The following is a 16031-nucleotide window of genomic DNA, read 5'->3' as shown; positions in this document are numbered from 1 at the left end:
CCCAGCCCTGCACCCTGACAGGTGATGTAGTGGAAGGAGGCTCTGAAGAGTTTTCTTCAGAAAGCTCCATTACAGCATTATGTTTATGTGTTCCGTGTCCACATTACACTATTTACAGCTTGAAATATTACTTCATTGAAATCATAACTGGCACTTTGCTCTGCTACTATTCTAGCCAGATGGAATTTATGAATTGTGAGATTGATTTCCATTTCCAAGAGTGCTTAAATATGTGATGTACCTCTTTCCAATAGAGCACCACCCCTGACAATTCCAAGATCAATAGGAACTTCAGTGGTTTTGTATTTCCATATAAGAATATCTGGTTACAGATGGCAGCAGCTCAAGTAGCTTCCACCACACACGACAGTAGGATTAAACAAATGCACGAGTGGCTTCATTACCACCACTCCTACATGAACAATGCTTTGGTGTCCTTTAGCTTGCAGGTCTGAAACACAAGTGTTCAGCTCCAGGAAATGTCAGTGCTGCCTGTCACTTCCTGCACCGAGGTCATGCTGGAGGGTATTTAATGTCAGCCACTGCAGGGGAAGGCAAGGGTGCACTGAGCAGGGGAAACTTCAGCATTTTGCAATTGGAATTAACCAGAATTAGAAAGATGTTATTCTCAACTATGTTTACTTGCTAAAACATTTATGGAAGGCAGATGATATGACAGGAATTCAGCTGTTATGATATGCTTTTGTTGTGATGTAGTTACAATCCACAAGGCAAACCGGAGCAGGTTTTGCTCGGATGCCCCACGCCAGCCCTGCTCCTGTTGTGCCTTCTCAGCCCACACTGGGGCTGACCTCACTGCGACAGCAGGAGAACGACATCCTACCGTGGGTGCCCTTTGGCCTCAGCTCTGAATGCTGATAAATCTTCTCTAACCCTGGAACACTAATAGGTTCCTGTGTGGTTACACCTGGAGAAAAGCCTGCAGCAGGCTCAGGCAGAAGGGCAAGATGCTAATTCACTGGAAATCCACTGCGGAGAGCTCATTTACTCCTTCAGCACGGTGTCTTACATTCAATTGTTTGGCACATCTCCTAATTTTTAACACACTGCCAAACAGTGAAGGAAAAAGCTGCTTACAGCACAACCAATAATCCCCCCAAACCCAGCAGCACAGCCAGACATGAATCTGCTGCTCCTGTTTCTTCTCTCTACCCATCGCAGGTTTGACGAAGCTCTACTTGGGTAACCTCCGTGCTGTGCTTCACCCTTAGCCTCACAGTGTTTCTGCCTTTAGATACAGCTGGTGAGAAATAGTGCTGGATAACAGCTCCCAGAATTACTGACTGGAAAGTACCATCCCTGGTAAATCTTGTGATGATTTCTGCAAGTTACAATCTCAGGAAACCACACAAAAACTTTGCATATTTCACTTGATAGAGGTGAAAAAAAACCTTCACTGTTAATCTAAGTAATAAACTCTCTTTATTAGAGCTAAAAAATATTTTTTTGTGTGTGGAAAACACTGGAAGGATGTGAATTTGCACAAGAAAAGACAGTGTTTAAACTAAATCTGCCAAGACTAGAAACAGTTTTTCTTCTTCCTCTCCCATCCCCCAGCTGAGACTCTCTTTTGCCACTGCCACTCTTTATGCACTGAATTAAACCACTAATTAGATGGAGGATGAAAAGAATATTCATGAATTGGACAAAACAGAAAACAAACACTGGGAAATGCAAATTTATGTTAATTTTTCAATATACCTTGATGATTGCTTTGTCATTATAGGGCCATAAGGCAGAAGTCAACAATTAAGAGTTATTAGTGGAATAAATAGCTTGAGAAAGACCTCTCTGAAGAACAAAACACTTATGGGCATCATTTGACATCACCACAGATTTTCACCATTTCAGATATTGTGACTACACCAGGATCAGACCTTGAAATCTCTCCTCACAAGCTCAGAAAGGATTACAAAGAATTAGAAATATACTAAAAAAAAAGACCAGGAATGATGAAAATAAAATATACAGAAGCAGTATTTCTGTACAGAGGCAAATTTGCTAAGCACACCGGATGAAATGGGGTGACCTCTGTGCACCAACCAGTGTCCTATTTAATCTAAAAGCTTTGGGGAAGGACTCTTATTTGAAATCCACATGTGCTGCCTTGAAAATCATGCCCTTAGCCTGGAGCAGGGCCTGAAGGTCCTACAGAAGTGCAGGTGTTGCACTGCCACCAAAACAAAGAGCAACAAAGTTGGTGAGGGGTTTGGAACACAAGCCCTATGAGGAGAGGCTGAGGGAGCTGGGGTTGCTCAGCCTGGAGGAGACTCAGGGGTGACCTTATCACTCTCTACAACTACCTGAAGGGAGGTTGTAGACAGGTGGATGATGGTCTCTTCTCCCAGGCACCCAGTACCAGAACAAGAGGACACAGTCTCAGGCTGTGCCAGGGGAGGTTCAGGTTGGATGTTAGGAAGAAGTTCTATACAGAAAGAGTGATTGTGCTATGGAATGGGTTGCCCAGGGAGGTGGTGGAGTCGCCGTCATTGAAGGTGTTCAGAAGGAGACTTGATGGGGTACTTGGTGCCATGGGTTAGCTGTTTGGATGGGTTGGATTGGTTGATGGGTTGGACTCGATGATCTTGAAGGTCTCTTCCAACCTGGTTTGGTTTATTCTAATAAAGGTTTATTCTAATAAAGGTTTATTCTAACATCCATCCTGACAACCTCTAACAAGTAGCAAACTTGGAAGTGTTCTTCTAGGGGGATATCATGAGTTGTACCACGGCCACATTATCAGGGGCATGGCACCAAGCCTGGGTAGGGGCACAGACCGACCAGGAATGGGGTCCTGAATGTAAAAGAGGGCTTAAGCCCACTTTATGCAGGTGGTACTTATCTGAGAAGTGCATATTTTAGAGGTGATGTTTCCTTCAGGGGCAGTGACAGCAGTCAAAGGCACAGATGAAATCCTGACCCCACTGGTGCCAGTGGAACCACCAATGACTTCAGACTGCACACTGTGTACCTGTGATGGATCTCTCTCAAACTAAGGCATTACTTAAGGGAGAGCAAATGTAGTCCTGCTGGCTGGCCCCACCCTCTCAGGGAACAACATGTCTCATGATTATCCTTCCTACAACTCAGGTCTCTATATTCTACCATAGGCTTATTATAAAACATTGCTGGTAGTTGGATGTCTTGGTTCCAGATGTCCTGAAGGCAGAGCTACAATTAAATTGCTGCACTTTTATGTCAAATTATGGTAACTATTCACACATCTGGATTTTTGTTCCCCCCCCCCAAAGTCCCTTGTTATTTTTCCTTCAAATTATTATCAAAGGCAGAATGCTAACAAAGAGTTTTGCAAGAGTGGTGAAATCTGAGGTACAGCTCAGGGTTTCCCAGAACCTCTTCACCAGCAACCTTGTTTGGGGGGGGGGGGGAAGATGATAAATAAATCAAAATGCACTAAGCAGTGTTTCCACATGGCAATCGCCTCCTTCATTGCGTCTGCACCTCATCAATCACACCATTGTCTGCTTGAAAGGCGAGCCTTGTAAATGTCATATCCACTCAAGCCCAAGGAGAAGCGAATCAAAATGCAGCGAGGAGTTTTAATTGGATAGTGTAATTAAACTAAAAAACCCCAGTAGAATAGCTTTGACAGGATAGATGAAGACCCCTTTTAATAGGGCTACAAAACATATTTGTTAAAAGGATGAGGCAATGCACACTCCTGATTGCGCTCCAGAGTACTTTTATGCAAAGGCTGCTCAGTTGGGATGGATTTAAACACGCTGAACCTGCGTTGGTGGAGCAGGAGAGCCTCTGGAGTGGAGCTGCTACTGACCCACCATCAGACCCATGCTCTGGTGGACCACATCCCACCAATGACTGCTAAAACCACATGGCTGCTCGCAGGGTCACCAACAAACCTGGCCTGTTGCCCGTGTCAGGCTGGGTCCCCAGCCTGGGCACAATCCTGAGTCTGCCACGGAAAATGGGAAACGCTGCAGCCCCACGTGCCATCTGTGCATCCCCTGCCTCCCCTGCCAGGCATTTAACTGCTCTGCAGACACACGTCCACATGCATTTGGACTCATTTCTTCCTGCTACACACCCTGAGATTTCTTTTATTCCAAGCCTTAAGTCTGGGAACATTTTCTCTGCTCAAGTGGTTTTCTACCTTTTGATCAGAATCTGTGATGGGTCTCCTCTGCCGTACAGATTTGCTTCTGCTATTCCACATGTGGCCTTACTCACAGTGGGAGCGTGCTTGGTAGGAGCTACCACAGGAGATTTGTGCACCATTTGCAAGAGCACATGGATAATTGTTGCCTCTGCTCTGGCTTCACTGCAGGGATCTGAGCAAACATACAACATCTCTGTTGAAGCTCCCCAAGCAGCAGGAATCCATCCATGCCTTCCCAATGTTTTCTACCCATGCCTTCCCAATGCTTTCTATCCTTGTCTTCGCAATGCTTTCTATCCATGCTTTCCCAATGATTTCTATTCTCACCTTCCCAATGCGTTCTATCCACACCTTCCCAACACTTCCTATACAGGCTTTCCTAGTGCTTTCCATCCATATCCTCCATCCAGTGCTTTCTACCGGTGCCTTTCTGCATGCTTTCAGTCCTTCTGCAACCCAATAATGAGTTCATTAAATTAGTATTACCCAATGCGCATCATCTGGATGAACTGGATACTGAATTAAAACATCAAATACCTTTAGCTTTAAATGAAAACTACATGAAAGCATTTCAGGCATCACTTTGGCTATCACTTACAGCCAGTGTGAATACTGCTAGAAAAGCTATTTTCGTGCAGATGTGGAATTCAATGGGAAAGACTGACTCGTGTAGCAACATCAATCAAAACGTCGGCTCCGCTGGCAGCTCTCGACAGTAAGGCAGGTTCAAAGGTCACAGGATAAAGAAAAAGCCAAGCTCTGGTTCAGCTCTAATATCTCCTCGCTAGAAGTCTTGCAGAGGTACCTACCCCCCTTCTGGACTAGGCGGCTTTCATTAATCTTCTTGCCATCTTTTTTAACTAGTCATGCAGAACCGCTCGATAGCGAGACATATAATGGGGAGGCCCTGTGCCTATTACCAGGTTAACACTCTGTTAAGCCCCAGTGCAACAATGGAATAAGAATTTAAAGGAAATCTTAAGCTGCAGGGTGCAAAGCAGGCAATTAAATTACAAACTGGAGTTACCAATGTACTCCGTGACCTACAGAACACCTTTGTTTGGACTGCCTTAATATTAAGGATATTTTGACCTAGCAGCTGAGGTGTATCTGCTTTATTAAAACAGCAAAAAGCAGAGAAAGGATCACAGGGAACATTTCTTCAGTGTTTCAAGCAAATGATCAAATAAATCCCATTTCTGCAGCTATTGTAAACTCCACATGAATGGAAGGACCCCATGTATTTCCAAAGCTGTAGGTCTGCCCAGCTGATTAGCCTCAGTGCCACTGAAGAGCCTGCCCTGAAGTCTGCTCCTGTTCCCTGAGCCAGCACTGGCCCCACGGTGTGGATGCCAAGGCAGCTGGCAGCCCTCGGAAGAGACAGTCGCGACACATCCATCCCCGCCGTGCTGGGTCCACAGGGCACTCTGTCTGAAGGCAGTGGTCGGTGACACTGAAGTTTCTCCCTTGTCCAAGTAATGTCAGAGACATTAACAGAATCAGATTTCCTTTAAATTACACTATTGCAAAGGGATATAATTGCATTAAATGTATTATGTTGCTTCCTTAAGACTTTATATTATGTACACTTAATTGAGATACAAAGCTCTTTTCAGCTATAAAAATGACAACTACTTTATTAAGGCTTAAATCTTATTTCTCAATGATAGGATGCTTCCTTTCAAGACTCAAAACATTCAGAATCTCTCGTGATAATCAGACTGAACCTGATTTAAGCAAGCAGCTCATCCACCGTGTTTTCAGGTTCTAATGGCATTTGATCGAGCCAGCAGGGCCATTACCTCTTCCCTCTGTCTAAATTCAGGGAGTCTGATTTAATTTACAAATAAAAATTCAAATGCTGACCCAGGCTCACTGCAAGGGCAAACAAAAATCATCAGACATTCCCTACCTACAGTACCCACACTAATGGCAAATTAAGAGGACAAAGCTTTCCATTTTCATTTTCTGTTTTCCTTGAATGCAGCTCTAAGTTCTGTGAACTCACAGCACAGGAAAGCTTCAGCCTTGTCCAGACGACTCTGAGTCCATCTGTAAGTATTCACAACACATCATCTCCGGGGTTGTTGGGTCCTTTAACACTCACACAAGTGACACTAAAGCTTCGCTGCCTGAATCTGGTCTTTTCAGAGAAAACTAACAGAAAATAAGCAGAAGGCTCTGCTATACTGATAAACCATTTCTGGTTTTACATTTCTGCAGAGAAGTCCCAGTAAAAGCTCTGAAATCTCCTTGATCTGCAGAAGTAAGAGCTAACTGAACATAAACTGTGTTAATTACCACCTTCAGAGGAACAATTGTTGCAGAAACCTCGAGCAACACTGATCACAGCAACCAAACTCCCCTCCCAATGCCCCTCACTAAAAAGTAAGGTCACAGCTAGATGCTGGTGCAAACCTTTTCACCTCTCTGCAGAATTACATGAAGTCAGTGTAGCAAAGCAGGACCTGACTTCATCATAACCCCAACTGCCTTGGCCCAGGGAAGGCAGCTCAGTGACACACAGGCTGCCGTCGCACCCAGTGTAACCGGACGAGCACTGTTACATGTGCAGAACACTGCTGAAAGATGAGATGGAGCATGTTTGTGTTACAAGAGATAAAAACATGAAAACAAAATATATTGCAGAACTCAAAGACCTTATCTTTCCTCAGCCTCTCTTTCTTTGCAGTAATTCATTCAAGGAAGATCTGGGAATAATTTTTGATGTAAACTCAGCTACAAACATACATCACCATGCTGATAAAAATCACAGACAAAACTTGTGAAATACAGCGAGTTTCATTCCTTTATGCTACTAAAATAACTTTTTTTTTCCACTTAAAATTCAAGAGATACTGATCTGCAGTTAAGAGTTGCCCAAGATGTATCATTCTGAGATGTCACACTAAAAATCTCTTCTACTGGCCTGAAATGATGACTTGTAGAAGATCCTTAGTGAACAGGGAAGAGGTCAGCCAATTCAGGAGGAATTATTTTCTCCTTCTGGAACTATGCTGAACACTTATTTAATAAGAGAAGTTTATGATGGCCACATGAAAATGAGTAAATAAAAACCCCTCTGTGTCACAAAGGTTGCCTTTATCATAATCTGTCATCATCCTCTCCAGAGTGACCAGACTTTTCATTCAAGGGTCTCCATGTGAAGGTACTGTCTTTCTTTCCTCACTGGACTCTATTTAGAGGTTGAAATTTTGTCCTTTATTTCCCCCTGGGTCTGCAGGATTTGGACACAGGTACAATTTCCTCCTGCAGCAGGGTGATGCCTCTGGGGCCAAACAGCCTCAGCTGGAGGTTTCAGGAACAGCATGAATGTCTCAGACCATCGTGAGATGGAAACCTTGGGTTTCAAAAGGCTGGCTTTTCAAATTGAGATCCATTTTATGAGCACAATTTTACCACCACAAGTATTTGAATTTGAAACGAAATGTGGCTACAAACCCAGAGGTGTTAACTTATTTACTAGTGCAAAACTGCACCCTGAACTCTAAAGACAACCATTGCATGTTTTCAACTGCCTAGTCACCTGGGAAGTCTTTACTTGGGACTGTGCCTTCCAAAGGACCATGAAAACTTGCTGGAGACGGAACAGGAATACAATGACTGGGCTGAGAACATGCAAGTAGGAAGAGGTAATGAAGGGGAGAAGGATATAGTTCAATAATTGCTGATAAAATCCGTGGCAGCCATAAATTTACTCTTCCAAGAGAATTCAACAGATCATTACCTCTGTAAATATGTATCACATAATTCTCCCTCTCTGTCACCTTGCTGATAAGTACTTAATACTTAGCATCCCTACCCTGCAAAAGCACAAGTGTAATAAAACCCATCTGAGCTTTTGCACCGCAGTTACTTTTGATAGTAGATAGTTACATTTTGGCACCAGCGGGAGACATTGCCCAGCTCCCCCAGGACCTATCTTGTGCTTTTCAGAACGAATTTTACAGATACAGACTCTCATTACTCCACTGCTAAAACAAGCACAAGCACTTGGCTTTTGAAGTTGCACTTGGAATGTACCAAGCTCTGATCTCTTGGTGGTGACTGGTTGAGTGGGGATGTCCAACCCATCCTCCAGCCATCTTAGCTAGCACTGCATGGTCACTGCTCTCCTGGAACTGAACTCTCGGAGCAGCACATTGTGAACCTGGTGACCGTACAGCCGTAGCTGAAGCAAATTTAGACTGTACTGACACTTTATGTCTGAGATCCCCAAATGCACCTAAGAAATTGTTTAAAACCAATCTGGACATTAAGAAGTTTAAATAAAAAATAAATTTACAATTATGTTGACATATATTTGACTCCTGTGCTATGGGGCTAGAGACCAGCTAGACAAAGCCAGTGTTCCCTTGGTACCACACTGTTAGCAGCTATTGACAGTGGGCAAGAAACACTCTTTAATGATGCCATTAGCTGTGAGCAGCATTAAAAGGACACGTATGAAATGTGTAACTGTTTATGTTGTGTTCTCGGTAACAGAATAGACTCAGATTAAAAACATCCTATAACAAATAAAATACACCTATAGAAAGAAAAGGACACAGTAGCAATAATTCTTTGGACATCCAGCACATACAGGGAGGGAGAGACGAGAGGACATAAATAAAAAGGACTACTCACTTGGGCTTTTTTCTTCCGCAAGGTCACAGGCACAGAGGAGTTCAGAATCGATTGAAATGGGTTTCTGCTTAATCCAAAACTTAGTGCTGGCCTTCTGATTAGTAACAGGGTCTATCTCTACCTTGTCTCCAGAAATACCTGAGATGAGAAAGAATAGAGAGTCACAATAGTGATCTGTTTAAGTGATTTCATATCAGCCGTTTGACACACTTTATAAATCTTAAATGGGATGAAAGTATATTGCCCTTTTGGGCTTTCTGAAAGCACAGGAGCTGTTGAAACCAAAAGCAAATGGTTCTCAAACTGCACTGATAATCTGCATTTTATTCTCCTGCATAAGCATACCAACAGGAAAGAAATATCACAGAAAAAAATTCTTCTCAACACATACGGAGCTCTTCTGGAAGCAGGAGCTACATGACCTGCAAGATTTATAGAAAGATACTGCTAGTTTTTCAGTCACTACTGTTGTATGTAACAGACACTATCACACCTTGTGCTGTGCTGTTCTAGCTCCTCCACAGCACATACACCATGTCCTCTACGGGAGAGGACAACACCCATCACAGCATCGCACACACGCTCTTTGTGTTACCCAGATACTCATGTACAAAGACACCCAGTCCTAGGTCCTGCATGTTTTTACACTGCTGGCATTTTAAAGCCAGCTCTAACGAGGCTGCTTTGATGCAAGCTGAGGATTTGTGTAGCTCCTGGCATGGGCACCAGGTCCTGCTTCCCAAGGTGGGCTTCCCCAGCTGGTCGGCACTTCGCTGCCTCTGTGTCAGCCGACCTGGGTGAGGCAATGCCACACACAGATCCCACAGCAGACCTTTGGGAGCCAGAGCAGAATGTTCCTCCATCATCCCTTCACAAGTGACTCCTCAATTTGTTCAAGAACAGCCTTTCCAGCAGAACACTGCTGGCATAGGCTGAGGGCCACCAGTGTGCTGGGACCTGCCCAGGACCCTCACTGTAATTTATAGTGGTCTTTATCACTACATTGTAAAGCAAAAGTGCTGCTACGCTGTGCTGAGGAACAGAAGCTCATTGTTCAGGAGCTGTTGACACGACTGAGCAAACTTCCCAGTGTGCTTTTTACATCAAGATGTGTGGAGCCTTAAAATTAATTACATTTCTCCCATCATGAGTTATAGATGAAGCTCATGAGAAAGCAACAAAAGCAAGTATTTAGCCATCATTTAACTCTTGCATCTCTGGAAAGCCATCAGAGGGAACCTTTTCTCTCTTGAGGGCTTTGGCTACAATGCTTTCAATCAGACTACACTTGGTTCATCTGAAGCACAAGAAAAGCTAAAGGAGCTGATGACAAATTTCTAAGGGATGTGACAAAACAGAAGTCAGATGCCACGCACATAAGAGACTACCCCAAGTCTTCCAAAATTAACTCAGTATTTCTTAAGGTCTGCTAATAGCTGCAGAATTTGCAAACTATGTTTCTTTGTTATTTTATGCAGCTCAAACTGAAGCATATGGACAAGCAAGAAGCAGACTCCTCCAGCCCTGTCCACTCATCTAAGGTTGCCTTCATCTCAGCTCTGGATGTGACAATGGCTTACACCAGTGCCACCAGCCTCCCCTGCCCCCATTAATGCAGGAATGTGCTTTGTCATTAAACATACATCGCATCAGAGAGATCACATTTCAATTAAGCATCGTATCAAGAGTCCAATTAACACAAGGACTGCTAGAACTAGCTAATTTGAGCAGGCTGATGCTGTATCTGGAGCCCATTTTGTTTGTAATTTAATTTTGGACAGATTATTTAAAATGAGCGCTGTTACTTCCCTGCAACGGCTAATTATTCAAAGTGGAATTTTCTGTGGTTTAAGGGAAATAGGCAAAGTTGATGGCACAAGTTCTTATTTTCTCACTGGAAAAAAAAAAAAAGCCAAAGCAAGTTCTAAAAATAAAGGGGCAAATTCTTTGCGTGCGAGGGAGGTTCCCTATCCCTTCCTCTAAAAAACATTACCCCTGCAAATACCCTGAAACACATTTTTTTTGTGACTGCATGGTCCTGCAACTTCAGAATTCACAGCCAGTCAATATTGTTAATGCACCTTGTTAATTTGATAGGATTTGTCAGGTAACTCCACTGGAAAATTATATAAAACTGTTCCAGATGAACAGATGATAGTGACATGAATTAAAGTGATAGAACAATAGTGGAATATAAACCAGAAATGACACCCAAAGTGGCTGTTGATTTATTGCCATCCTGAGTTTGGTTCTGGGCTTCCATGTATATTAGTGCTACAAATCTGGGTCCATTTAGCAGAGAGATGCTCATACATACATCACCAGCTCCTGCTCCAAGCCAAGGTCACTCCCCATTGCATCAATCTTTTCAGCAGAGGCTACTTCACCAGGCATGGATTTTGTAACCATCTCAGATGTAACAGACTTCCTCCTCTTTCATCTTTTTTTTATCATGTAAAATACACTTTAACTTCTATTATTTTTATCTGCAAATTGTTGCTGTACGCTTCATCCATTATTTCTGTATCTCGACATCACTGCTTTAAGCTTACACACATCCAAAGAGCACATTGACAAAGAATGTTGTCTTTTTCCTGTTATTGTTCTCACAATCTGTATGTGTTGAAACCTAAAATCAAAACAGTGTTGTGTATGTGGCTTCTGCAGGCTCTGTATTGCAGCACAAATTAGTCATTCTCAAAAACCAAGCAAAAAAACCACCACCTTTCTTCTACTCTTTTTTTATAGAATTCATTCATTTTAGCAAAAGAAATGTAATCGATGCACTAGTCCAGTAACACTGTTCTGTTCATGCTTCCTTTGTTGGGGTATGCAGCTGCCCCCCCCCCCCTTTTCTGAAGCACTTGCCAGCAGTCTGTTTCCAGGACAATATGCTTCTCTAGTTTTGCTAATGTGATACACAAGCAAATGTCTCTCATTCCTTTACAACATGACAGAACCTGTGTAAAACTGTTGAGAGTATGTGCATTACACTGTGATATGAGCTACAACACAACCCTCCAGACCTTAACCAGCTATGGATAAAGCTTTCCAGTGTAAGAAAACCACCAGTCCAAAGCTGGTCCTTCCTCCCAGGTCACTCAGGTATCATTTTTTACTAAAGAAGAACCATGCACAAAGCACAGACCGTTGAGTTTACTCCAGTGTTTTTGGTAACCCTTGCCTCCAATTCAATGATCAGGCCTCAAAACAGCTAAAACATTTCCCAAAGTAGCAGTGTGCAAAAAGTAATTCACCAACACAGCTCATGCTATTGCTAACTGTTGTGGGCAGCTGAAATAAAACCCAGCAGAGAACCTGTCCACATTCAGTGGTGTGTGCACGCTGGAGGGCGTGGGGATGAGCTATGCTGAGCGGTTTCTCCACCACTTCTGGTTTCTGGCACATCCTTCTGCATGAAGCATAGGAAACTGGGACTTACCCCCAAAATCAAATGTCTCTTTTCAGCACCACCACTGCAGGACATTGCAGCTAGCCCAACAGTTCCCACAGCTACCAATACCACCGACAGTGTCAATAAGGAGCAATGAAATGATTTTGGCTTCTCAGTGCCCTCTGGAAAGAGCATTGCTTTGTTCTGGCTGCTACATCAAACTGATGACAGAAAAAGAAGGGGAAAAAAAAAGCCACAGAGAGAAGTCTTTGCAACTGGCCACCATTAAACTGACACAGAGTAGGTCCCTAACCACACTTAGTGGAGAGCTTTGAAGAAAAAAAAATTAAGTGGTTTTGTTTGTTTGGGGTTTCTTTTTGCCTTTTTTTTTAACATTTCAGATTGTAGGGAGCAGTCTGCCACTCACAGAAGATGAATACATTAACAGGCAACAGCCCTAAACCAAACAGCACCTCAAGGCTTATTTTACCAGCATTGCTCTTACAGCATCTTAAATAAGAATTCCAGGTGAAGCCCCAGCAGCACAGGCTTATTTTGCCTTTATTTACAGGTTTTGATGCTTTATGTGTGCCCAAACTTTGAACACCCCCCCTGGGCTTTTCTTTGATTTTTAAAAAGTAATTAGGTTACGAGCCTCACATTGTCAGTGTACTGCCATCAAACCCACACAATTCCACAGATTATTATAAAAGGGAAATTTTACACTGCTGGACAGGGTCAGCTCCTTCACTGCTGCACAAGTTAAGTCATTTGTTTCATTTAACAGCTATTCTCCCTTAACCATTTATCTTTAGTGATCTGTCATGACCTTTTCAAGCTCTCATTTCTGACACTTTCCAGATACAGTGAGTCAAACTTCACTGGAAGCAAACTATCACACCCAGATAGTTTGCTCAAAAGCAGAAAACATGCCCAGTGCTGCCCTGCTTCAGCACCAGCATATAAATCCTTCCTTAACAAGACAGGTCAAAATAAACTAAGCCAAGTCTCTTCTGTGAAAATGTGAGACATATACTTTTATATGTGCTTGAGGACGGAAGAGTGAAGAGACTGCACCGACAGTAACAGAGGAACTCGTACAGTTTAAGTGTAACAATTCTGCTGAATTCTACAGTGCAAATGTATTTTGTAAACATTTCAGCACTTAGTATTTTACTGCTGGATCATTTCTTTGTGGAAGGTATTTGCAGGAATGTCACAGGTCATCTACCAACGCATCATTAATCAAATTTTCACAATTTAAACACAGAGATAAAAAGCCATTCAATCATTCTAAAACAGTAATGGGGCTTTTATAATTCAAGATTCTGTCATCCCTTGGCCTTTGGATTTTCCAAACCATGCAGAAAGCTAATAAGGACACTGTGAAAAACTTCTAGAGAATGCTAGTTTTATTTTGTTCCACCTCAAATTTCCACTTGGCCATTAAAAACCTTTCACTCTCAGAAAAGGAAAAACCCAATCATTCCAATAATTTTGCATAGCCTCATTTAAAAATAACAAAAACCAGTTGGCATGAAGCTTTCCATTAGGAAGTCTAGATTTAAAAAACCAGAGATGAGGTCATTAAATAATGGCCTTCTTTCAGAAGAAACATGTGCTTGCTGATTGTAGATAATAAAAATACTAAAGTATTTTCAACTGAAAGCAGGGGTTTTTAAACTGCTTAAATGCCAGCAACACTCTCAAGTGACTGTGCTCCACAATAAAATGGACCAACATTGTAACAACTGCTTTAAAAAGGCCTGAGACGGACAGTCAGCTATTAGAGATGGCCAAAGGTTTGAACCATTCCATTTTCCTAAGCGTTATAGCATGGATTGATTTACCTAACTGAACATCAGTGGTGAATCGAAGCCTATGGATCATGCTGACTTTGAAGGACTTGTAATGGTGGCTACTGAGCATGTCCTGAACGGTAGCTATATCGATCTGAGGGTCCTCCTCTGAGACCTCTTCTCCTCTTGAACCTGCAAAACAAGCCAACAATAATGAATGAGAGGTTTAAACTATGGCACTCGATTCAGCTAGGGCAGAAGTACAGCTGGGACAGCTGTAGCTAGCGTTTTGAGAACAGAATGCTCAAGTTCATGGCTCTGGGAGAAAGGAATTCTCATCCTCCATTCAAAGACAAAATCACTAACTTATTAAGGACATTCCAGTACACATTCATGTCCCACAAAGAACACTGCAACATGGTAGCAGCAGGTTGTGTCGCATGAGCCACACCTGGACTGCAGACATCCCCGGGCTGACCTGGTGGGATCCCAGCCAGGACACCCACAGCCTATCACTCCAGAAGGGAGCCTGGTGAGGGGGGGCAGCATTTTCAGGCACACTAGCTCAGCTCTCCCGCATTTCAGCACCCCTGAAGTGGGATGTGACCTTGGCACCTTGCCGTAGCACTGGCAACACCTTGGGCACTCTGATCTCAACCAGAGTGAGGTAACGAAGCTGTGCTTTATTTACTGATTAGTATTCTCATTACTACTGCAGGTACTGGCTTTATAAAAGGTAACATCTCATTAAGCCAAAATGCCAATTACTGCAAAAATATAATGCACTTTGAAGATTTTTTTTTTCCCCATTTTATGATGTTGGATTAACACCAATTTAAACATTACTATAATGCGATATATAATCCTGTGCAGACTAATTTCTGTGCCAGCTGCTAATAAAGCATCTCAACTCTAAATGATCATTCAGATGCTGTTAGATAAAGTGGTATAAATATGTTTGAAAACTGATTTAGCTTCTTACAGGAGATACTGAAGAATGACACGTTTTGTTTAATACCCCAGCTAATGTAGTCCTAAAAGCTGAATCAACTGCCAGGTTCAGAGTGCTAAATTTGCTGCAGGAGATTGATGAAAACTTTATATTTTGCTGAAATTTTAATAATGGGAAGATGAGATGATGGAATTTTAGCACAGGTCTTAAAGATCCAGCAAAGCAGCCCAAGAGCTTGTCAGATTCTTTTGTGTGAGTTTTGTTCGAGGTTTGCACAGTTGGAGCAGCCGCAACCCTCCCGGTTCCTGCACTGATTTTTGCCTCTGGGGATGTTCCCTCCCATCCCATTTGGGGCTGTCAGCTTACAGGGAAGCTGCAATGAGTTTCCATGTTTGGGCCCCAATGACAAGGGGATGGTTTGCCAGGAAAGGCCCTGGCTCATGGGGAGGAAACCCCTGCCACTTGTCTTGAACACATACTGCTGATGCAGAAGCACTCTCCCTTTCAACAGGGAGAAGCACACACCACCTGCTTCAGCATGGGAAAGTGTTGGGGTGGTGGCCATAAGCAAGACAAAGATAAGTGAGAGGGAAGAAAAGCCCCACCTGAACACAGAGTGCTTTCCTTGCTGGCTGACAGCATTCCCTTTTCTATCTGTTAATCCAGTAACAAATGTCTTATAATAAATATCTTTCATGTCTGCATCAAAGTAGGTTTAGCATTTGCTGTTAAATGAGTCCAAACACTTTGAGAGCATAAAACAGGAGATCCACCTTTCACAGGCGCTACCCACACCAGGTTCCCACCCTGCCCACTCCTCACCACATGCCCACTCCTCACCACCACCCAGCCTTCCAATACCCTATGAGGCATTACTCTCTGGGGAAAGCCAGCAGAGGGTTAACCCACAAATTGGGCTGTGCCATTCCACTTGAAAGAATTCAAGAAACTCAAATGAAACAGTCTCGATGTGAATTTATGCAGAGCCATCTTAACGTTGCAACCACTCCATGCTCCAGAATGACAAGATAAATTGTAATGGCTCCTTCAGAGACATTACAATGTATTTTGTCAAAGACC

At 42.9% G+C, this 16031-nt stretch overlaps 1 protein-coding gene across 2 annotated transcripts in view; it reads right to left on the bottom strand.

Annotated features, from left to right (window-relative positions):
* Window positions 1–16031, bottom strand: part of MAPKAP1 (MAPK associated protein 1) — a 109204-nt gene that overhangs the window by 5686 nt on the left and 87487 nt on the right. For both annotated transcript variants that reach the window (XM_068155721.1, XM_068155722.1), the window contains 2 exons: window positions 14051–14191; window positions 8807–8944 (listed from right to left, as the gene is read on the bottom strand). In XM_068155721.1, coding sequence (XP_068011822.1) covers window positions 8807–8944; window positions 14051–14191 — 279 coding nt within the window. The remainder of the gene's footprint in view (window positions 1–8806; window positions 8945–14050; window positions 14192–16031) is intronic.

The sequence above is a fragment of the Melanerpes formicivorus genome, unplaced genomic scaffold (assembly GCF_026170545.1).
Source record: "Melanerpes formicivorus ecotype bairdi unplaced genomic scaffold, bMelFor1.0.p_v2 SCAF_33, whole genome shotgun sequence".
Taxonomy (NCBI): Eukaryota; Metazoa; Chordata; class Aves; order Piciformes; family Picidae; genus Melanerpes; species Melanerpes formicivorus.
This window is presented reverse-complemented; position numbering and strand designations above follow the sequence as displayed.